Here is a 22382-nt window from a genome sequence, read left to right as displayed (position 1 = left end):
GTACAGGATACTCCTGGTATATGAGGATAAAAGGAAAAAAGAGAACGGTGTGGGAGGAACTTATAGGAAGGGGGGTGGGTGGCCCTTGCACGGTTGCTAATTTGGAGGAGGTGTGTAGAGGGGCCGTGCGTGAGGAGGGGAGGGTGGTGAAGAGGAAGGTGGGAGGGTGTTGAAGAGGAAGGAGCGAGAGGGTTGAAGAGGAAGGCGTGAGGGTGTCACAGAGGAAGGCGTGAGGACGTTAAAGAGGAAGGAGCGGGGGAGGGGGAGGAGCCAAGGTATAGGTGGAACAACTACAGTTTGGAAGGAATAGCAAAATCGAGAGTCAGAATCATCTCACGCTGGCTGGCTGGCAAAAAGACAAGACTGGTCTCCCATGTAGAGAGGAGGCAAAAGAAATGTGGTTTGATTCCGTCCAGGCTCGAACTGGAGACCTTCAGTGTGTTAGACTGACGTGATAACCAACTACACCACGGAACCTCATAATTCGTTGGAGACCAGCGACGGTTTTTCAATCCAAGTCTGTGCTATCCTTGCTGTGCACTGCTCTCAAAACTTTGAGGAACAAAACACCCCCAACTGACAAAGCAAACCCATCGGCTTCACAAGTCAAGTCCCTTATGCCCGTTTTCCGGCCCCGGTCCCGTTGCCGAACGGAATTCAAATCCGGGGAAGCGGCCGTGGGTCTTGGTTTTCCCGTGGGGAGTTGCATGCCTCGGCACTTTCCCAATCTGGGGTCTCCCCAAGCGAACCTCACTGTTGGCCGGCACCTATAACAGCCTGCCTTGCATTGATGCATCTCAACCTCACATGAGCTTCATATGAGAGAGAGATACGGAATTCGCGTGTCGATTGAATCATATCTCAATTGAATCTCTCTTGTGATTTTACGACTGCCAACCAGTACATAAAACCACCCTCTCTCACTCGCGTAGACTGCCGTCCACCTTGACCAAGCCACATAACCGAACTAAACTGAACGGGTAAACTGATCCTTGACTTACATATGCAACCTCACATCTCACAAACTCACCCTTCACTTCTTCTCATTGTTCACTTCCAACCCAGCCAACCGCCAAAATGGCCTCTTCATTCCTGATCAAGAACCACACCATCGAATCCCAACACATCCGCGAATACCCCCACGCCACCGCCCACTCCCAAGAAGAACCCCTCCTCCTCGCCGTCAAACAATACATCCCCCTCAACAACCTCACCCCCTCCCCCGGCGACGTCTCCATCATCGCCGCCCACGCAAATGGCTTCCCCAAAGAACTCTACGAGCCCCTCTGGGAAGACCTCCTATCCCTCCTCAACAGCCGCGGCGTCCAAATCCGCGGCATCTGGATAGCAGACGTAACCCACCAAGGCCAATCCGGCATCCTCAACGAAGCCAACCTAGGCAACGACCGTATGCTTACACCTCCACCCAATCCATTGTTCATGGTGCTAACAATCGCATAGCCTCGTGGATAGACCACACCCGCGACCTCCTCCACCTGACCAATCACTTCCGCCACTCCCTCCCCCGCCCCCTCATCGGTGTCGGGCACTCCTTCGGCGCAAACATCATAGTCAACCTCTCCCTCCTCCATCCCCGCCTCCTCTCCTCCCTCATCCTTTTGGACCCGGTCCTCTCCAGGTTCCAATCCAAAGGCCCCAAATACGGCTTCGCCCCCATGAAAGCCTCCGCCTTCCGCCGCGACATCTGGCCCTCCCTCGCCGCCGCCAAATCAGCCTTCCAATCCAACCCCTTCTACCGCACTTGGGACCCCCGCGTGTTCAACTCCTGGCTCGAACACGGCCTCCGACCAACCCCCACAAGAATCTACCCCGACGCCCCTGCTGGCTCAGTCACACTGTTGACAACCAAACACATGGAGAGTTTCACCTACTACCGCCCCATCCGTCAGAAGTTGATGGGGGGGGGCAAACACGAACTTGACTGGGATCTCATCCCCGACGCAGACGAAGTCGTGCATAAAAACCCCGACTTCCCCTTCTACCGCCCCGAAGGCGGCCCAGCAACGGCGAACAAGCTCCCCCATCTCCGGCCGGGCTGCATCTGGATTTTCGGCTCAGAGTCAAACGTCAACCCGCCCGACGTCCGGCAGGAGAAGCTCGACCTGACCGGAGTCGGTCCGGGCGGTTCTGGAGGCGCGAAGAACGGAAGGGTGAAAGCTGTCACCATCGAGGGGTACGGCCACCTTGTCCCAATGGAGAGGACGACCGAGGTCGCCACCTATGCCGCTGACTTCCTCGTCGAGGACCTCAAGCACTGGAGGAGGGAGCAGGAAGAGTTTGAGCGGTGGGCCAAGAAGAGAGACGAGGAAAAGTGGGTGATTAGTGAGGAGTTTGAGGGGTGGATGGGGGGACGGCCGGTGAGGAAGCCCAAGAAGGAAGGGGGAGACAAGTCAAAGTTGTAGTAGATATCAGAGGACAAAGAGGTTTAATGTTCCCATTTCCATAGAACAACTCACAATAGATATCAGGACACTTCAAACATACAACCGTTCCATCCCATCGTCCATCAACACAACATCCGATCCTGACCGTACATTCAACAATATCCAGCAACACCAAACGTCCAGCCGCCCCACCACCACCCCCTGAACGCCGGCTCAAACCTCAGGCAACAAAACACTCATGATACACCAACAACCGCAAGAATGAAACCATGGTATTAAACGCTCTATTACGTCCTCCCACCCCACCTTTCCTATCCCGTCCCGTCCCGTCCAACCCGTATCCCAGTACCATTCCCAATATAATATCCGACTACCGGCATCCGGCCGGTCCTCCAGTCGTCGTCTATGGGTATGTAATGCCGCCTCCCGTCTTTTGTCTTTGAACACAAAATATTACTTCCTCCTCTCTTGGTATATATTCATCATCCATGCTTTTTGTTTCGTTTTACTCCTTCTTGGTTTACTCCTTGACGGCATAGAACCTCTTGAACATGTCGTCGACCTTCTCAAGGTAGTAGGTGCCGGGGGCAATGGTGGACACCTCGCCGGTGGGGACGTAGTCCTTCTGGAGATGGGCCTTCTTGCGGAGGTCGCACATCTGAAACAAGTTAGCAATGGTTACCTGACAGTCAAAAGGTGAGGAGACATACCGAGTCGTAGGTCTCTGGGGGGACGGCGCGGCGAGCGACAAGTCTCTGGGGAATGTCAAGAGTCTTGGAAATGGTCTCGGTGCTGCCGTTGATGCGGAAAGAGAAGAAGGAGGCGGCAAGACCGGAGCCGTAGGAGAAGAGGGCGATGCGCTTGCCCTGGAGGTTGGCGCTGTCGACGTGGCCGATCAAGCTGGCAAGACCGCCCCAGACGCTGGCGCAGTACATGTTACCGCAAAGAGTAGCAACCTGGATAGCGGGGTTGACGCGCTCCTGGAAGCGCTTCTTGGTGAGGGTCATGAAGGTCTTCTCGACAACCTTGTCGGTCAGAGACTTCTTGTAGTCCATGTCGCGGATGTCGGCGGGAACCTCGGCGAAGGCCTTGTGCTCAGGGTCGGCAAGGTAGTCGTGGTAGAGGAGGCGGGCATACGACTTTTGCACGAGCTTGCAGGTAGGGGCGTGGAAAGCCATGTAGTCGAAGCGGTCAAGGGGAGTCTTGAGGATGTCGTCTGTTACGCCGTTGGCGTTGCCGTTGGCATGGCCGTTGACGCCCTTGGTGAGCTGGGCCTCGCGCTTGCAGTAGGCGCGGTAAGCACCGTCGAGGGCCTCGGAGTAGCAGTTGATGGAGTAGTGGCCATCAACATAGGGGTACTCGGAGGTGAGGTCGGGCTTGTAGAAATCATAGGCGTGCTGCATGTAGCTGCCACGCATGCCGGGCTCGAAAACGATTGGCGCATCAGGACCAATCAAGAGCGCAACGGCACCGGCACCACCAGTCGGGCGGGCATTGCCCTTGGCGTAGAGGGCAATATCACCGGCAACAACAATGGCATCGCGGCCATCCCAGGCAGAAGACTCGATCCAGTTGACAGAGTTGAAAACGGCGTTGGTGCCGCCGTAGCAGGCGTTTACTGTGTCGACACCCTCAATGTTGGTGTTGTCGCCAAACAGCTGCATCAACACCGACTTGACCGACTTGGACTTGTCGAGGATGGTCTCGGTACCGACCTCGAGACGGCCGATCGAGTTGGTGTCGATGTTGTACTTCTTGAGGAGGTTGGACACGACGGTCAAGCTGAACGAGTAGATATCTAGAAAGGCGGGGCCCGCATGTCAGCCCCTGAATACCACCACCACAACACAACGAGCCCCCCACTGCCATGGATACCCCACTGTCCGACGCCTGCCGCCCAGGGGCTGGGGAACAGGAACCCGGTGGTGGCGCAACGCAATAAAGACAAGGCACCACACACCACAGCAGGGGGTAAAATTCTCTGTGTAACGATGGGGTGTTGTTGAATTTTGTTGGGGAGGCAAAAGCGAAGTGAAGTGTTGTGTTGCTAGAGATGGAGATAATAAAAACATACCCTCACGGTCGTCGCAGAAGCTCATCTTAGTCTGGCCGAGACCAATTGTATACTTGCCCGTGCTAACGCCATCGAACTTTTCAAGCTCGGTTTGCTCCACATACTATGCCCGTGACAGCTGTCAGCGATGTTGGGTCCAAAGCCAGAGCCAGAACCAGAACCAGAACAGTTTGTTGACTCGTCGTCTCTCAGTAGCGTAAACTGACCTGGCTGGGGAAGTAGATTTCGATGGCCTTGATGCCAATGTTCTGGGGACGGGAGGCCATGGTGCTGAGAGGAGGTGCTGGGAGGTAACTGGAAGGTGTTGGAGGGTGCTGGAGGGTGCAATTGGGTTCGGCGAGCGTTTGTTTGTTTGGGGGAGTCGTGTCGTAAAAAAAAGGGACGAGGAGATGGGACGTGAGGCGGGAGACGGAGGGTCTTTAGACTTTTGGAGGGGTAGTCAGCTAGCGCTCAAAGTGGGCTCATCTAATTGTTTTGCTGGAGCTGTCCTGGTCACCGCCTTTTGTTGCCCATTGAGGAACGAGGAACCACCTAAGCAGACCCCACTATCTCTTGCCCCAGCAGTCTTCCCAATATCTGTCCAATATTGGCTATCGATTTTTTAGGAATGGAACAACAGATGGCGGTGATGTGGTAGATCTGCATATTCGACAAACCAGAGTGTCACGAATGTCTGTGGCTGTCTGAGGTGACAGGAAACAAAAAAAAAAAAAAAAGAGTGGGGGCAACTGTACCTGTCTCTCGTCTTATCTCTATTTTTCCTCTGTTGGGGTTGGGGATGTTGGAGAAGGGTATGTATACAACAACACAGCACCAGCAACTAGGATTTCGAGAAAGAATAAAAATGATAGGGAACACAAGAGACAAGGCACAACACCGACAGAAAGAGGATGCGGGAGGTTCAAATACTTTGACCACAGCGGGGACGGCGACGGGGACAACGGGGGGTGGACAACGGGAGGTGGACAACGGGAGGTGGACAACGGACAGGGAACAATACCTCCTGCCGGGTTCCAACACAATACTAGCAAGGACGTACGTGGGCGTCTCCCCGCCAGACACGCCATACGATATTTCTTGGGGACGATGTCGGACGCGCAACCAGCACACACATGTCGTCTCGAGTGCCTCACCAGTCACCACCAACCCTCGACTCTCTCGTGGTCCCTCTCTCGTGGTCCCTCTCTCGGCCTTCTCCCCCCGCTGTGGGTTTCCCTCGTCGCCCTTGCGCGGATCTAATCTCTGAAGTGGAGGTTTCATGCAAGATTGATAAAGAAAAATCCCCACCAGCCAGCCCAGTTTGACGGAGTTGAACCCACTGCCCAGTCCGACGACGTTGGAGCTTGCGGTCGTTTTTCGATGTTGGAGAGGCTTGTGACTGACAAGCCTCGCCGGTGACTACTAAAAGAGTCTCTAATTACTAGATACCCGTCTTTGCTCTGGTGGTACACTGACCAGACAGGTCGAAGAGCACAGCAGCTGATCCGGTGTCGTACTCCAAAACCATCGACAGCCGTTGAGGTTCACACCGTCGATATTCCTCTCTGGAAATCCCTCCTTCGGGAACTGCAACGGAGAAAATAACCGGAGACAACCCAGAACGGGCCCACCATCACCATGTCCCAGTCGTCCGGCCTTGAGTTTTCGTGCTGGAGCATCAAAGAGGGAAAAAAAAAAAAAAAAAAATCTCATTGTACGTACGTATGTACAAGGTCCCTCGGGTCGTGGCAACGGTAACCGCGACAAGAGCCCCTTGTGCCCGCCCCTCGACCAACTTTTCCTTGTGATTCAGGGTCTTACCAAAAATACTACAAAACCCTCCCATTCGCCAGATCGACACGACCAACCCCCATCGTGTCGTTCGCCTCTGCAGGAACAACCCAGCCCGCCTCCCCCGATGCATCCCACCATCCCCTCCCCTTCAGGTGGCTGAGTTGGAACCGAACCGGTCGGTCAAGTTCCCATTTGGGAGAATACCCGCCGTCTCGATCACCATCATCAGAGAGATATTCACCGAGCATTTCGAGATTCCATGATGATGATGATGATGATGATGCGTCTCTCCTACGTCCTCACTGTGGCTTGGCAAGGTCAACCTTCACCAACCCCACTATTTATCGTATCGATCTTGAGGCAGCTCAGGCGAGCACGAGCCTTTTCTTATTGCAACCACCCTCGTGAGGCGGTGGAGCTGATTGCGTGACATGATAATGGTTCCCTGGCAGAGATAATCTTATCAATCTACAGGGGGGGCACCGATCACGGAGGGTCTTCCAGGTAGCCCTCATTTTCATTTTCGTCAGAGACTGTCACACGCAGTGTCACTTGGTCATTCACACTCACTATACACTCTTGACATTTACAACCCTCTCTCTCACACTCATCATCTCTCATTCCACTGATCCTCTTACACACTCACACACTTTTCATCCTCTCACTGCCCTCTCACAACCTCTTACACGCTCAGCACACTTTTCTACACTCATGCTCACAAAAACATATCACTCACTCACGATTGATCTCCACTATCCATTGAATCATTTTCATTTTTGTTCGTAATCTTCCAGCTCTTCTAATAGAATGCTCAACACTCGACGCACTTAAACGTAGTATGTATGTAGTATGCTAAGAAACGCCCCCTAGATGCACATAAAAAGCCCAAGGCAAAATAAAGCCTTCCTTCCTTACCCATCCCATATCACAACCCATATTATATCATACATCATCCTCCCTCACCTTTCTCAAGCAACCACCTCAACGGGAGCAGCAGCATCCCTCTCAGCAGCAGTAGCACCATACCCCGAATCCCCCGACACCTGCGCCCTTTCCACCTCCTCCTCATTAGCCTTTTTTGTATCAATCGTCATCGCCTTCGCCGGAGGAGCAGCAACAACAACAGCAGCAGCGGGCTTCTCATCCAGCTTGAGTTCAGGCACGGCCGCCTTGTCGGCTTCAGAGCCGCTCGGAGGGGGTGTATCAACCCTAACCTCCACCGCCAGCTTCTTCTCCTTTTCCTTCCCCTTCTTCTTCTTCTCAGTCCTCTTCCCCTCCTTATTCTTCTTTTTCGTCTTCTCCTCCTCACTCTCGCTCCCCTCACTATCACTCTCCTCCGCCTCACTCCCGCTCTCACTGTCCGTCCCGTCCTCACTCTCAGTGGTATCATCCCCCCTCCTCTTCTTCCCCCTCGCCTTCCTCTTCGCAGCCTTCTTCTTTGCCTTTTTCGCAGCCTTCTTCGCCGCCTTCTTCGCCTCCTCCTCCTTCTTCTTGGCTTGTTCCACCTCTCTTTCTTTCTGCTCCTTCCTCGCAACAACAAGCCACTCCTCCACCCCCTCGACGGCCTTTTCAGGGTTGCGTTTATTTTTCAGGAGAAAACCCTGGATCTCGGCAGGGGAGAACTCCATGGTGGGGATTTTGGAGGCGAATTCTTTTGCCAGGGCGTCGACTTTGTTCAAGACCTCTTGTTTTTTCTCGTCCTTTTCTTTCCGGGAGGCGTCGGAACGGGGGTTGAGTCTTTTCTCGAGCGCGGCAAGAGCAGGGGATTGAGATGAAGATAACGGGGCGGGGGCGGTGTCTTCTTCAAGGGGGGCGTAGATGGCACGGAAGATGGCGGCAACCATGGAGGTGTCCGCCTTGTCGAATTTGACTTGCATGTCTACCCTGCCGGGGCGGATGAGGGCCTTGTCGAGTTTCTCGAGGTGGTTGGTCGTCATTATCAACACGCGGCCTTCCTGGCTGGCGACGCCGTCGAGGATGTTGAGGAGGCCTGAGAGGGAGAGGCGGCCGGGGAGGGAGGTGGGTTTACCTTTCGGGTCTGGGACTGGGGGGGCGGCGAGGAGGAGGGGGGATTCGCCGCCGGGGGAGGAGGAATCAGGTTGGGAAGCAGGGTCGCGGGTGTGGGTCAAACCGGCCGTGTCAATGTCCTCCAGCAGCACGACGCACCGCCGGGGGAGTTCAGCGAAGAGGGAGGCGAGGTTTTCTTCTGTGGCGGTCATGGACGACAAAGAGACGATGTAGATTCTCATTTTGAAGAAGCCTGCCAACGCGAGGGAGAGGGATGACTTCCCTGTGCCTGGGGGGCCCCAGAGGAGATACCCGCGGCGGTAGGGGATGCCTCGGTTGGCGTACCACCTCCTCGTGGCAGGGTTGAGGTAATCAGTCACATCGTCGATGAGCTTCTTCTTTACGTCCTCATTGAGGATGACAGTGGAGAAGGGGCGGGAGGTGCGCGCCATGCAACGTTGCCAGGTGGGCTCCAACCCGGTCCCCTTAAGTGCGCCGCGGTAAATGAGAGTTTTGGCCTCGTCGCGCTTGAGGTACATGCTTCTCGCTTCGTTGAGCAACTCCTTCAACACCCACGGGTTTCTCCCAAAGCAAGAAATGGAGATCTCCTCCCTCTCGCTGGTGGTGTAAAAAGGGCTTTGTGTCGTGGGCTGCTGGCGCTTGAAGATGAGCAGGCGGCGCTTGTAAATAAACCAGTGACTCCCAAACGTGGGCGTGTAAGCTAGAGCCTTTTTCTTCTTCTTGGTGACCACACAGCCGGATTCGTCAATCTCGGCTCCGTCATCTTCGTCGTCGTCGTCGTTGGACCCCCACATCCACCAGTACATCCTCGAGTTGAGGTTGGTGTTTGCCACGAACCGCCGGGCCCCTTGGGAGAAGGTCTGCTGTGCGACCCAGCCCATGAGCATGTTGTAGATTTCGTCGTCGGTGCGGACGTCGACGACGGACATGAGGTAGGATTCCATCAGGTCGTTGAGGTATGATGACAGATAGCGCCATGCGGCGGCGACGAAGGAAAAGGACATAATAACGGGGATGTAGAGGTTGAGGTTGATGCCGAGGTGGGATTGCAGAAAGTTGGCGAGGAGGGTGAAGCCGGGGAAGAGGTAGTCCAACATGGCGATGGGGCTTAGGGCGGCGGACTCGCCGCCGATCCCCGGCGGGATGAGAGTTTCGTTCATGGTGGTTACAATGTTGAGTGGGAAGATGGGTGTGGTGACAACAAAGATGAAGGGAGGAGAAAAAAGGAGGGAAACAACGGTAAGATATAGACAATCAATTCGACACCAAAAGGGGGAACGTTTGATAAGGTGTGTGTGCGTGTGGTGTGTCAAAACAGAACAACGTGAAGACTTGAATCTTGCAGACGAAAGAAAACAAGACTTGTCCTGTAGAACTCAAGAACTTGTGTGATGTGAAAAGAAGATGAAAAGCACCATCTTATATATAGCTAACCAACCCCCCCCTCATGCCCCCCTGTCCTGTCTAGACCAGAGCCTCATCATTGTAGATCCCCGGTCGACTCACAAGGCAGCACAGCCAGGCCGGCAAGGCACGCCTACTTACGTTGAGCATGCATATGATACCTCTCCAAAGGTGCAACTTTAATCCCTGCCCCGTTCAATGCTTGTCAAAAGAGGCATCCGCCATGTGCATCGTCAACCCTCCCATTGGCTCACCACCTCCATGCAGCTTACTTTTCTCTCGGTACAGGTCCCAGGAAGGTGAACTAAGTAGGTAGCCAGGCTGGCGGCCTTGCGAGGAGAGAGAGAGGGAGCGAGGGGCGCAGGCGGGGTAGTCCAAACCCGTAGGATTGGGAGGCCACAACCAACAACAAGTGAGGACAAAAAAGACTACCTAGCATCCATCACGGTCTGTCTGTCTGTCTGTCTCTGTCCTACGGCCCGCGCCCTGTAGGGAGATCCACTCATGGTTTCAACACTTCGAATTGAGACTAAGAACCAGTTGCCAAGATAGGTACCTTGAGTTCGACGCCACCAACAACAAACTTCTTGTTGATAACGCCGTTGACATGTTCCACTCCCTCGCACTTGAACACATTTCCTTGGAGCTTTCTCTCATCCTGTGTCTCCCTTCCCTGTCTTGTGGCAAAGCGTTCGTTGGCTGTCTTACCAAATCCCTGGAATGGAGTTGTCCTCAGATCTAAACAAAGCCACCTACCCGGCCAGATGTGTAACACGCCGGGATATACATAGACTGGTAGTATCCACAAGGCATCAGTGCTATTCACGGCGTCAGTCACCGGCAAGAAGAGTATAGCACAAAGAGTTTGGGCTATAATACCTACAAACAGCATTTGAACAACCATTGGTCGTTTGCGAGGACAAATGCTTCGTATGCTTGGTATGCTTGGGTTAGCGAGAGGTAGCTGAGTGTTAGTGAGAATTATAACTCAGCCTCCTCCCCCACGTACTTAGTTACGCTGGTTGCAAATCAAAGAAGACGTCACTTCCAACCAAGAGGACTGGAAAACAACGCCCTCGAAATCGCCTTGCCGCAATGCGCAAGAAGTCAAATAAATGTTGGGAAAAAAAGAAGAAAAAGTTCCATTTCAACCCATGTCGCGCTGGGAATCTTGTCAGATCCGGCCATTGCTGTAGTTACAGTCTTTCTGGTAAGTCTGGCTTTTGCGCAGCTGTCAGGCATCAACGGTGCTGACGGTTGAATTGGGCAGGTTTTCTGGTTGCAGAGAGAAGACGAGTTAGTTGATAATCTCGGGGAATACCTACTGCTTACCTGTTCACCCACAGAAGCTGCCATCAAGGTATCCCACCCAGAGCGGGTGTAACAACATCACAATGTCTCGCACACGCCAGCCCAGAACGTGGAGCCGGCCGCCCCTGCTGCTGTGCAACAACTCACTCTTCCACATCCAGTTCGGTGCCTGCTTGTGAATGAAGAACAGTGAAAAGCCTCGTGCAAGTGCGGGAAGGATATGAAACCATAGCTTTACCCCGCCATAGAAGATCGATGCCTGTGAAAGATGGTAGTAGACTTATCTTGAAATGCAGGCACTTTCATCTGCCTGCCTAGAGAATCGAGACCGTGGTGTACCTCAACGGCGGTTGCGGGGTAGCAGCTAGTCTTGGTCCGCGAACTGCGGACGAATGCGGGGCACACCACTTCCTGTGAGGGCGGTGGTGAATGAATTGGTGTGTGGCTTGCTGCCGCAGCATCTCCAGATGGTTGGCTACCTACCCGGATGAACCGGTCGGTGGCCGTCGCAAAAGTTCAGATCATCAGCAGCTGCCGGCTACGCCGACAGTGCCCCTCCTGCATAGTCATTGACTCTCGGGATGCACTCTGAAGCAGTGCCTCAATGGCTGCCTCATCACTTTGAGTGAAGTGAATGATTCCGTGACGCAAAGTCCCTCAATTGGAACTGTGGTGATGCTACAGCGTAAGCGCTGTGATGATTGGCCACATGTGTGTACCCCTTGAAGCCTTGGATGGCGCTTATGAGATGCTTAAATGTGATATCGAAAAACTGCAGAACCCTGGTGTCGCGTTGGTATCCTGAGAGATTAGGTGAGCTGTCAGGGTTAGGGCTCAGTGATGAGAGCATCAGGATGTCATACAAGACAATGAGCAACGGCAATGGAGCGCAAAAGAAGTAACTTCATAGTGCATCAGAGACCATAATCGTTAACCATAAATAGGTATGCTTCAAATGTCCAACCGTCGTCGGCCCCCCCCTTCAACTCCAGAAACGCCATGAAAACAGCACCCGGCCTTTTTTTTCTGAATGCAATTCCGAGATTTGGTCTTCGAAACCAAGTACGTCCGTCCTGTTGTCCAGACCAACCTGTGATATGATGTTACCAGACACCTAAACGCCGTTTCATAACTCATATTCCATGCTTGTAAATGCCTTTCCTGTCACGTTGATCACCACCTCCCGAAAAGGTAAGAGATCCTTAGTGACCGCCTGGGAAAGGTCCAGGATGACCAGCTCCTGGAGGTGGAGGGGCCATCCCCATTCCCATCGGGGGTCTGAATCCTTGCGGAGGCGGCATACCATTTCCTGGGGGAGGCATCTGCGGATGAGGTGAAGGTCGCGGCATTCCGGCAAAGCCTGGTGGAAATCCTCCAGGTGGAGGACCCGGAGGACCGCCCATCGGAGGGGGGCCGCCCATCATGGGAGGGCGACCCATTGGAGGAGGACCGCCATTGGGCATTCCCATCCTCATTGGACCTGGAGGTTGGGCAAAGGGGCCGGGTTGCTGATGCCCATACTCAGACTCACTGCTGTCGCTGCTGCTCCCGTCGTCTGAATCGGAATCATCACCCCCGTTGGCATCCCGAACACTGGCGTTTCTGGCCCAGGCAGCTGTGGCACTCGGCTGGGAGACTCTGCCACTTGGCCTTGACTTGGTGTTTTTGCTTTGCTCTGGGTACTCAGCGTAGTAGAGCCCCTTGGACTCGATGAGATAGTATTCGACATTGCTGCGGTTGCTGGTCCACGAGGACCACATGGAACTGTATGAGCCGTTGCTTCGAGTCTCAAAATCATCGTCGTAATAGTAGGCCCGGACGCCCTTGACTTTCCTGGGGTCCCGCCCAGTGAACCATATCAGAGTGTTGACAGCTGGGGTTTTCGGAAGCATCCGCTGCTTCATCCGCCGCGAGCTCGAGCTCGAGCCGGCGCTGGAGCCAGAGCTGGAGCTGGATCGAGGCATAGCGAGGGGGCGAACTAAAATATATGTGACCGAAACGTAGAGAGGGGGGGGGGCAGCTAGGAGCCTTGCTGCCTAGATTTGATGTGTGGAGAGTAGGACAACAACTGTCCTACACCGAATAGATGAGCCAAGCAGTAAGACAGGCAAACTTGGGCAGCCTAGAGTGAGGGCATCACCGCCAATGGGGAGCGTCAAGAGAGTTCGAGGTGGAAGAGAGTTTGAAGTTGGGAATTGGAATTTCCAAGAGAACGGGAGATCGACGGAAGAGACGGGCGTAGAAGTAAATAGGAGACGCTCGGGGAGCTTACTCCCCTGAGAGCATAGGCGCGTGTCTAGGGGTGAGAGAGAGACTATGGGTGACACTCACATACGAGGTGGTGCTGCACATTCCTCTCTCTTGGAGTCTCTCCTGCAGCTGAGTTGGGCAAAGCGTGTGCTCGAGGCTGCAGAAGTGCATGGTCTCACACATAGAAACCGGGCCCAGGTGAGAGGATGCTGAGCTACTCAGCGCTGGACCAACAGGTAACCAACCCTGTGGGAGGCCGGATCCGACTGGTCTGATCTGTCCCAAAGCCATGGAGCCTCAGAGTCGTCCAGCTGTGATAGGCTGTGGCAGATCGGAAAGCTACAGCTGGCGCACAAGCCGGGCAACGATGAAGTGGCGATCCATCTGTAGAGTGGCATGCTCGGTGTGTCTCGTGCATGTTGGATTCCAGCAGGCGGGTGCCCCGGTTTGCAGGCGAAGTGTTGTGACAGGCTGGGTGCGGGCATAGAGTGCTGTGGTTGGTGTTCACACTGCATCACAGCTTGGCGGTCAGGCTGCGGCTATCCGTCGAACTTGCTTCTCTCACCTCAGTCAGCTTGGGCGAGGTCGTGAGGGGCAGGAGAGTGAGGGGCAGGAGAGTGAGGGGCAGGAGAGTGAGGGACAGGTCATGTCGTGTTCGGTTTCGAAAGTAGAGGAGAGCACTTTGGGCATCAAGGAGCCTCTCGGAGCCTCTCGTCTTATTAGAAGCCAGCAAACATGTTGACCAATTTTGAGCCGCACCAGACACAGGCTAAGAGGTTAAGAGTGACGCTTTGGTTGAGGTTATGGTGATGGTGCAAAGCCGGGCGTATCCAACGACGGGAGCGGGGCAAGATGGGTTGCTGACAACCACCAACCATCCAATGCCAGTTCTGGACACAGAGTCGGAAGGGTGCAGATGATCCTCTCGGCCATAATTGCCCTCAATGGACCTGGCGGGCCCAGGGTTTCGCTTCCTTGATCAGAAATTCTGCCATCTGCCTTTCTAAACAACTGTACCACGACGATGTGTTTCGTAGAGAGCTCCTGCATTCGCCCGAGATGTGGATGAAGTACAGCAGATGCAGCAAGACAGAATGGTTCGATTTTGACACTCGTAGAGGAGATGTAGGTCGGGATTGTTGATAAGGCTGTCAGACCAAGGCCAGCACCGTCCCAGAGATCGAGGCCATTCCGTGTCACGATGACTCGGGGATGAGAACCCGGCGATAAAATTGTGCGGTTAACATCCAAGGCTGTTTTGAATCCGACTACCCCGCATTTCCGCTGGTCGTGGAATAACAAACCACTGTGTAGTGTAGAACGATTCGCAATTGAGGGCGGAAGTTTGTCGAGATTGTCGTGATGACCGATCAATGCTAATGAGACTCTCCCCCCATGGCCGCCACTGCTCTCTCATGAGGGTAGTCTTCAAATATCAACAATATACTGGCTGTCAAGATGCAATATCTGATGCTGTTGGCGGGGACAAGACACTAGAAGCAACCGGCAATCGTGGCACCCCTGCCAGCCGACAGGGGAGTGGTAACTGCCGCGGGCTCTGTACCATAACCGTGCAACGGCCCGGCAAGCCCACACTACCACACGATCGAGCTTGGCCGCAAAGAGGCAAGCTTCCAACGTTGATAATTGACCTTCCCGTCTGGATATCTCTCCGTTTATTTACAAGAGAACGCTCCAGACCCCTTTCCCCCCCATTTAATTATAGCAGCCACCTGCCACCTCCTGCCTTCTCTCCTGCGGCCTGCGCATATCAACCGAACGAACGCTCTGCATCAGATGCTCCGCTCCGGCAGCACGAACCACTGCGTACACAGGTACCTAGCTCCTAACACTAGCATCGTCTCGGATCCGGAGTGGCCTCCCCATTGGGCATGGATAGCCAGGAACAAGCTCACGATGTCATCTCTCCTGATCTCTTCTCGTGGCTTTGCGCAATGCCAAACGTTTCCTTCACACTTCATTTCGCCATAGCACAAATCTGACCAGCCGCCTCGCTTGTCCCACACTGTCCGGTGTTGCGTCCAGCTTGGGAATACTACCCACAGGCTCAAATCATCCAGGCGAATCCCGATGCTGCGAGATATTGCCCTCTCTGCGGCCTGTAGATTGCAATGTCTACCCCAGATTTTTTCCATTTCTCTTGCGAAAATGGCGGTTATTCACTGACATGACCACAGTCAGTCCCAGGAATGGATGGGATGATGCCCCAGGGATACCCAGGACTGACATCAGGAATTGGATGACTGTCTTCGGGAAAGCGGCAAGCTTTGGCCTTTTGGATGCTCCAGACGAACTGAGAGTTCGCTCGAGTTCGTCCGACGACCGGTTTTTGCTTGGGCACTCGAGACGAAAACGGCTCTGCCAGGACGCTTGTTATAGCTGCAGCCAGACACTGCCGGACCGTGAGGTTCCTTGGTTTGTCCGATGAAGTGATGAGGAACGGGTGAGATCCAAAGTCCCAGCCAATGGCCATGGTCCACTCTGCACATCCCTGCCGCACACAGTAGCTTGCCAAGCGCCTTGATGCTCCCGCCAGCGCAAATCCGCCCCGGAAGGCCCTGGGGTGGTGCCAGGGCATGTCCCCCGTGAACAGCCGACCAATGACAACATGCGCCTACGTGCCCCCCATATTGAGTCCGAAACGGTGCCAGTCTGTCTTGTTCCTGGCCAGTCCGACAACCTTTGGATTCTTGCGCGCTGTGATTCCGGCTGTTGACCAAGAAGTGGCTGGACCTCTTGCTGCAGAAGCGCACCTCTGATCCAGCTTGTCCCTTTTCAGCCGGAGGACTGGAACCTCACCTGCCAATCACCCTTGCAACTATCAAACAACCAACATCACCTCTGTCTACAAACCTTGAACGCCACATCCTAGGACGATCCGAGAACCAAAGGAGTCGATGACTCCGCTGGTCACCCTCGCCAGTCAATGAATAGTTGACGGTGCTGGCAAGCGGTTCATCTAACTCTTAGACCCGGAACAGCGCCAGTCATCGAGATACAGAACCCGAAACCATGGATCTTCCACCAAACAAGACTGACGAGCTGGAGAGGAGGTTATCGACGAGGAACTCGCTGAGGATATCAGTCATTAGTGCGGATGAGGACCCAGAGTTGGCCGCCATGGGAATGGTGGCAGATGGGTTCAGACCAGTCAACTCCGGCCCCGAGATCCAACCACCATCGACGCCATCACTCGCCTCCGGATCCAGCACACTTCTTGGCGATGGAAGTCCAGAGTCGGCACGAATAGGTCGCTCTCCCAGCATATCGAAGCCACCCAGGCCAAGAGATGCCTCGTCGACACGGCAAGATGGGGGGCCAGAACAGGCTGACGAGTCCTCGAGTTTGAGCAGGCAATTGAGCGGGTCTACCGAATCCACAGCCTATCTAGCACCCGAGAGCCCGTACAGGGGACCGTCTGGACCATCGCATCCCTACCAGATGTATCCGCAGAACGTAAGGATGGCAAGGACAATGAGCACAACGACGACCTCGTCGACGCTACCGGCGTCGGAATTGTCGTACACTGGGCCTCGTGGACCAAGTCATCCGTATGGCCTCTATCCTCAGAGCGACGGGGTCGAAACGGGCGCTATGCCAGACACCGTTCCACTAGGTTTTCACGGTCTTCCCGATCAGTACCGGCGACGAGTTGGCGCAGACGGGGAGGAAGCTGGCGACATCATCGGCCCAGACGGCCATACCGAACAGCTTCCGCCATACACGCGATATCCGGATGAGGCATATGCTCGCAAGGTAGCGGCTGCCGATGCCTCGACCCCAACTGGAGTAGCACAAACAACGACGAATACGCCAAATACAGCGGCAGCCGCGGTAACCGCACCACCATCCATCACAACGTCCGGTTCCACCATTGTCGGTGCGGGAGGGCTTGGGTTAGCCACACGAAATCCCGAATTTGATTCAACAGACGATCTCGGGTCTCCCCAGTCCCGCCACTCGTCGCGAAGTTTCACCTCGGACAGCACCAATCGGGTCATTAAGCCGTATGAAGAGGTTGTCAACGAAAAGGGGCAATTGCCAAAGGGGTGGAAACTGTGGATGAGGCGGAAGCTATGTGGTATCGTCCCATATTGGGTTATATGCCTGACGTTTCTGATATTATTGGTGGTGGGAGCAATTTTGGGCTCAGTTATCGGCACATTCTTGTCCAAACAAAAGCGGCCAATGCGCAAGGATGGCACATGGTGAGCATCTCAACAAGATGTGAGTAATCGTGGTTTGGTTTGTTAACTCGGTCTATAGGTCACCATTCAACTCGCCAGCCCCTGTACCAACGTTTGGTGCCGTTCCAATACCAAAACCAACCGATCTTCAGCCACTACCGGTGGGCACCTTCAGCATGCCACTTACAACGAACCGCGTGTCCAATACTTGCTTTCAAGACCCGACTCTCTCGCAAGCATGGAACTGTTTTCTCGTCATCGCCGGCTTGCATCTAACAATAGCTGAGAATCACGGCGAACACAGCATGATGCTCAACTTTAACCATTCGTTCACGTTGATGAATAACGTATACTCGTATGGTGAACAGCCACCACTGGTAGAAAAACCGGTTACTCTGATACTGGTCAACGACACCTTTGAGCCAACACGGGGCCCGGCATTCTACAACATGCTGACCTACGACAAGACGGTCATTCTCCCCGAAGCTGCCCTCTCACCGACGACTCCTTCTGTGACAAGAAGAAACATTCGCAACCTGGCCGGCATGACCGACTTTAAGCGCAAAAATATCGCCAAGGTCGGGGACAAGCCGTGGGTGTGCAGATGGCCAGATACGTACCTCGAGATGTTCATCTATCCCCACCAAAACTCAAGCTGGTCTGGGATCCCGCCACTGTCAGCAGGGGGCCCCGGCGGTGGCCCGGGAAGTCCAGGGCGAGGGCCATATCAGTCCTTTCTCACCTCGACAACAACATCAACATTGATCGAATCATCTTCCGCCACACTACTGACACAGACATCACCGCCAGGTGAAACCCCACCACCACAGACATCGACACTACCAGCCCCCATCGGTGGTGAGAATCCCAACAACCAACCTCCTGCCCCTGAGGGAAACCAATCACCACCACCACCACCACCATCACCACCACCACCAAGCGAAGGCCCCCTCCCAACAAACACCAACAAACCAAAGGGTTACTGGCCTGAACCACGAGACTCGAAGACGCTTGAGTTCCCCCCTTTTCCCACATCAACAGGGGGGTTCGGGTTAGGGTCAGGATGGGGACCGATAGATGAGAATTTTACGCCGCCACCACCGGGGTATCCAAGAGTTATCAAACTAGCAGAGAGGAGAGTTCCAACCATAACCACAGGGACGACGGCGGCGAGAGTGCCGGAGTGCACCCAGATGGAGATTACGGGTTATGCGCAAGAGGCGAAGGTGGTGGTGGATGGGAAGGGGAAGGCGGTGACGATTAGGATTGTGGAGAATGAGCAGACTGTTGTGGGGCCTTTTGGCGGCGCTGGCCGGCCGGGGGGGCAGAAGAGGAGGAGGAAGAGGGAGGGAGAGGAGCGAGCGGGGCGTGAGGGCGGCGGGACGGAGGAGGGGGCTTTTACTCAGCAGGGAGGAGGACCGCCGGCTGCGGATATGAGTCCTTGTGGGTGTATGTGGTTTGTCACCTAAACAAGTCGGCTTTGGATATTTTTGGCGGACGGGGCACCCCCTATCGTTTTCATGAGGCATTGTGGCCTAATGGCGGTTTATTATTTCAACTGTCGTTTTTTTTTGTACTTTTGTATCGGCATCAAAAAACGGCATTTTCTTTCCCACCAAGGTGGTTGGGTTGGTTTGGGTTGGGTTGATGGCGTTTTATATCGGGGAAATTCCGTGGTGGATATCTGGGACAAGTATATAAAGGATATCATGGACATTTATGGGGAAGATATGGGACAAGTCGGTGGGAAGGAAAGGGAGGGGGGGAGTCAAAGACAACTCTCAACTGTCGCTTTTGGATCTGTTGATTATACAAGATTTTTGGCATGTGCTCTATTTCTCTCTCTCTCTCTCTCTCTCTTAGTTAGAGAAGCTCTTATGGCAATGTTTTCTTTTTGCTATTTGAAAGTAGTTTTTTCAACTCGTGGATACCAAATTACTTTTTCATCTTTTCTCTTGATACGAAAGACATTTTACCAGAGAGCAAAATTATTTACACATACACGCAAGCACTATCTCATTCCGCAACCTGTGACTTGAGCGTGGTGATTGAAACGGAACATTTCACTTCAGCCCTCTTCTGGTTGACGAGTTTATTGACAAGAGAACCTTTACGGAGCCCCCTGTTTATCTTGCAAACACCCCCCCCCCCTTGATATAGAATTGACTATATTTCAAAGGGTGATTATTAAGGGTTAAAAGATATTTAATAGGCTTAAAAGACAGTTAAAGGGCGTGAATGGATAGTTAAAAGGCTTTAGAAAACGATTCACAAGGCTTGAAAGATAGTTCAAGGGTCTTAGAAGATAGGTTAAAGGTCTCTTATGATAGTATAGGAAGGGTAAATAAATCGGTGGGTAGGGAGGGGGGCGGGCGCTGGTCAGGCAAATAGGGGGCACCGTAAGGGTTCTCTCTTATTTACCTACCCACCCACGTTCACAGTTGTTACATGTTGAAATGTATTCAGTTTCTTCTATCCTTCACTTGATCAACACCTATCAGCATACACCAACCCCCAAAAAACACTAATGACCCCCCCCCCCAAAAAAAAAGCTTTTGTAAAGGCCATGCCCGCCAATGAAAAAAAACATATAATACATCATTCCAACCCTTCAATCTAGATATAACCTTTTTATATTCAAGTAACAGACCTCCCCCTCCACCTCCTCGCACCCCTCCCCTCAACCCCTCCTCTCAACCCCAAGAGCAACCCCTAAGTCATATAATACTTCGGCCCCTCCCCCCCCTGCGGCACCTGCCAATTGATATCCTGCCTCGGCGCCTTAATATCACAGGTCTTGCAGTGAATGCAATTCTGCGCATTGATCTGAAACCTCACCCCCTCCTCCTTCCCCTCGTCCTCCACATACTCGTACACCCCCGCCGGGCAGAACCTATTCTCCAACCCCTTCCACCTCGGCCACGTCTCCCTCGTGTGCTTCTCCCAGTCCTTGACCTGCAGATGCACTGGCTGGTCCTCCTCATGGTTTGTCCCCGTCCTGCTCACACTGGTCAAGATGTCAAACGTAATCTCCCCGTCGGGCTTGGGGTACTCAATCTTGCTACAGTCCTTCGCGTCCTTTGTCGCGGTGTGGTCCTGCGTCTTGTGCTTCAGCGTCCAGGGGACACGTCCCTTCAGAACAAACGCCTCGAGGCCGGAATACAGAATCCCGCCGTAGATTCCCAGAGGAGAATGAAAACTAGGGCGCATGTTCCTCACTTCTTTCAGCTCCTTCCAGATGCTCGACTTCCTCAGGGCATCCTCGTAGTCATAGAGGAAAATGGAGTTGTTATCCGGAACCTGCAGCGCGTTCCACGCCGCTTCGGCAGCCAACATACCGCTCTTCATGGCATTATGCGTCCCCTTCACCTTGGGCACGTTAACAAACCCAGCCGTATCCCCAATCAGCGCCCCTCCTGGAAAAGCCACCTTGGGAATCGACTGAAACCCCCCCTCCACCAACGCCCTAGCACCATAAGAGATACACTTCCCCCCCTCCAGCACACTCCTGTAAAGCGGGTGCTGCTTCAGCTTCTGAAACTCCCCATACGGCGACAGCCACGGGTTGTTATAATCCAACGCAACCACCTGCCCAACCGAAACAAGATTATCCCCAAAATGATACATCCACGCACCCCCATACGTATCCATCGGCAGCGGATACCCCATACTATGCACAATTTTCCCCTTCTCAAACTTCTCCGGCTTCACCTCCCACACCTCCTTAATCCCCAGCCCATAAGTCTGCGGCTGCGACTCGGACCTCAAATCAAACTTCTTAATCACCTGCTTGGTCAACGACCCATGACACCCCTCCCCAAAAAGCGTAACCCTAGCATGAAACTCCATCCCCCTCTCAAAACTATCCTTTGGCTTCCCATTCCTCCCAATCCCCAGATCATTCGTCGCGACACCCTTGACCGACCCATCAGCCTTGTAAAGAACCTCGCTAGCCGCAAAACCGGGATAAACCTCCACCCCGACCTCCTCCGCCCGCTCCCCTAGCCACTTGGTGAATTCGTTAAGGGAAACGATGTAATTCCCGTCGTTATGCATCTGAGGCGGAGTAGGGCAGGGGATGGCCCATTTTTTGGTCAGGAAGCTCATCGAGTCCTTCCCCGCGGGTGTGGCGCCGGTGAAGCGGTTTTCATTGTCTTCAGAAAGCCAATCGGGGATGAGCTCGTCAATGGCGGTGGGTTGGATGACGGCTCCGGAAAGGATGTGGGCGCCGATCTCGCCGGCTTTTTCGAGGAGGAGGACGCGGAAGTCGTCGTTGCCGGCGGCGTTGGCTAGTTGCTTGAGGCGGATTGCGGCGGAGAGGCCTGCAGGACCGCCGCCGATGATACAGACGTCTACTTCGTCGGATTCGCGGTCGATGGAGGCTGGGTCGAAGGAGTCTTCTTCTGCGGAGGTGGAAGAGTATAGACGGGTTGAGGGGAGCGTAGGGAGAGTGGCGGCTGTCCTTTGGAGAGGATAGGTTGGGCGGGAGAGGGTGGTAGGTCGTAACCTGCTGGGGGTTGTGGATGATATGCCCCTAATCCCGCGCGCGAGCTGTGGTGTCTGTACCCTTGTCGTCGAGGTAGCTGTGAGAGAGGGGGGGGTTGCAGTTGCGGCTGCCCGCCGGCAGAGGGTCGAGGTGAGTCTTGAAGAGGCCGACATGATGACTGTGTCTTTTGGTCTATCCTATTCAAATACAGTGTCTGTCTCGGTCGTCGAAGCGGGGGGGCAAGGGAGCAATTTCGGTCGAGAGAGTATAGGTCTATGACCACATACGGCGTTCTTTCAGTCAGTCTCCCCAAGAAAAATTCCACAGCCGCGGGCAAACAAGAAACAAACAAGACAGCAGCAGAAAAGACGAGGGAAAGGATTGCACAGTCAGGGGAGGAGAAAAGAATCGGACTTGATCACTCCAGCTTCCTCTCACACACA

The 22382-nt window shown here is 54.0% G+C and overlaps 6 protein-coding genes and 1 non-coding gene across 7 annotated transcripts; 2 read left to right on the top strand and 5 right to left on the bottom strand.

The window, feature by feature from the left end:
* Positions 1-403: 403 nt before the first annotated feature.
* Positions 404-477, bottom strand: QC763_0067650. The gene has a single exon. It is a non-coding gene; the product is annotated as a tRNA-Val (tRNA).
* Positions 478-685: 208 nt separating this feature from the next.
* QC763_408280 (uncharacterized protein) lies at positions 686-2520 on the top strand. The gene is made up of 2 exons (XM_062912458.1): positions 686-1408; positions 1462-2520. Exons 1-2 carry the CDS (start codon positions 1078-1080, stop codon positions 2421-2423), a joined length of 1293 nt encoding a protein of 430 aa, XP_062765903.1. The 5' UTR covers positions 686-1077; the 3' UTR covers positions 2424-2520.
* Positions 2521-2739: 219 nt separating this feature from the next.
* ERG13 (3-hydroxy-3-methylglutaryl coenzyme A synthase) lies at positions 2740-6731 on the bottom strand. Its single transcript, XM_062912459.1, has 5 exons — positions 5214-6731; positions 4686-4903; positions 4480-4582; positions 3116-4203; positions 2740-3063 (listed from the first exon to the last, which is right to left on the bottom strand). The coding sequence occupies exons 2-5, from the start codon at positions 4743-4745 to the stop codon at positions 2926-2928; spliced, it is 1389 nt and encodes a 462-aa protein (XP_062765902.1). The 5' UTR covers positions 4746-4903; positions 5214-6731; the 3' UTR covers positions 2740-2925.
* Positions 6732-7220: 489 nt separating this feature from the next.
* On the bottom strand, positions 7221-9440 carry QC763_408300 (uncharacterized protein; the record flags this gene model as incomplete). The annotated part of the gene is made up of 1 exon (XM_062912460.1): positions 7221-9440. The coding sequence occupies one exon, from the start codon at positions 9438-9440 to the stop codon at positions 7221-7223; it is 2220 nt and encodes a 739-aa protein (XP_062765901.1).
* A 2757-nt stretch (positions 9441-12197) lies between these two features.
* Positions 12198-12959, bottom strand: QC763_408320 (uncharacterized protein; the record flags this gene model as incomplete). Its single annotated transcript, XM_062912461.1, has 1 exon — positions 12198-12959. The coding sequence occupies one exon, from the start codon at positions 12957-12959 to the stop codon at positions 12198-12200; it is 762 nt and encodes a 253-aa protein (XP_062765900.1).
* A 1424-nt stretch (positions 12960-14383) lies between these two features.
* On the top strand, positions 14384-19143 carry QC763_408330 (uncharacterized protein). Its single transcript, XM_062912462.1, has 2 exons — positions 14384-17474; positions 17533-19143. The coding sequence occupies exons 1-2, from the start codon at positions 16279-16281 to the stop codon at positions 18920-18922; spliced, it is 2586 nt and encodes an 861-aa protein (XP_062765899.1). The 5' UTR covers positions 14384-16278; the 3' UTR covers positions 18923-19143.
* Positions 19144-20165: 1022 nt separating this feature from the next.
* Positions 20166-22112, bottom strand: QC763_408340 (uncharacterized protein; the record flags this gene model as incomplete). The annotated part of the gene is made up of 1 exon (XM_062912463.1): positions 20166-22112. One exon carries the CDS (start codon positions 22110-22112, stop codon positions 20166-20168), a length of 1947 nt encoding a protein of 648 aa, XP_062765898.1.
* Between the last annotated feature and the right edge of the window lie 270 nt (positions 22113-22382).

The sequence above is a fragment of the Podospora pseudopauciseta genome, chromosome 4 (genome assembly GCF_035222475.1).
Source record: "Podospora pseudopauciseta strain CBS 411.78 chromosome 4, whole genome shotgun sequence".
NCBI lineage: Eukaryota > Fungi > Ascomycota > Sordariomycetes > Sordariales > Podosporaceae > Podospora > Podospora pseudopauciseta.
This window is presented reverse-complemented; position numbering and strand designations above follow the sequence as displayed.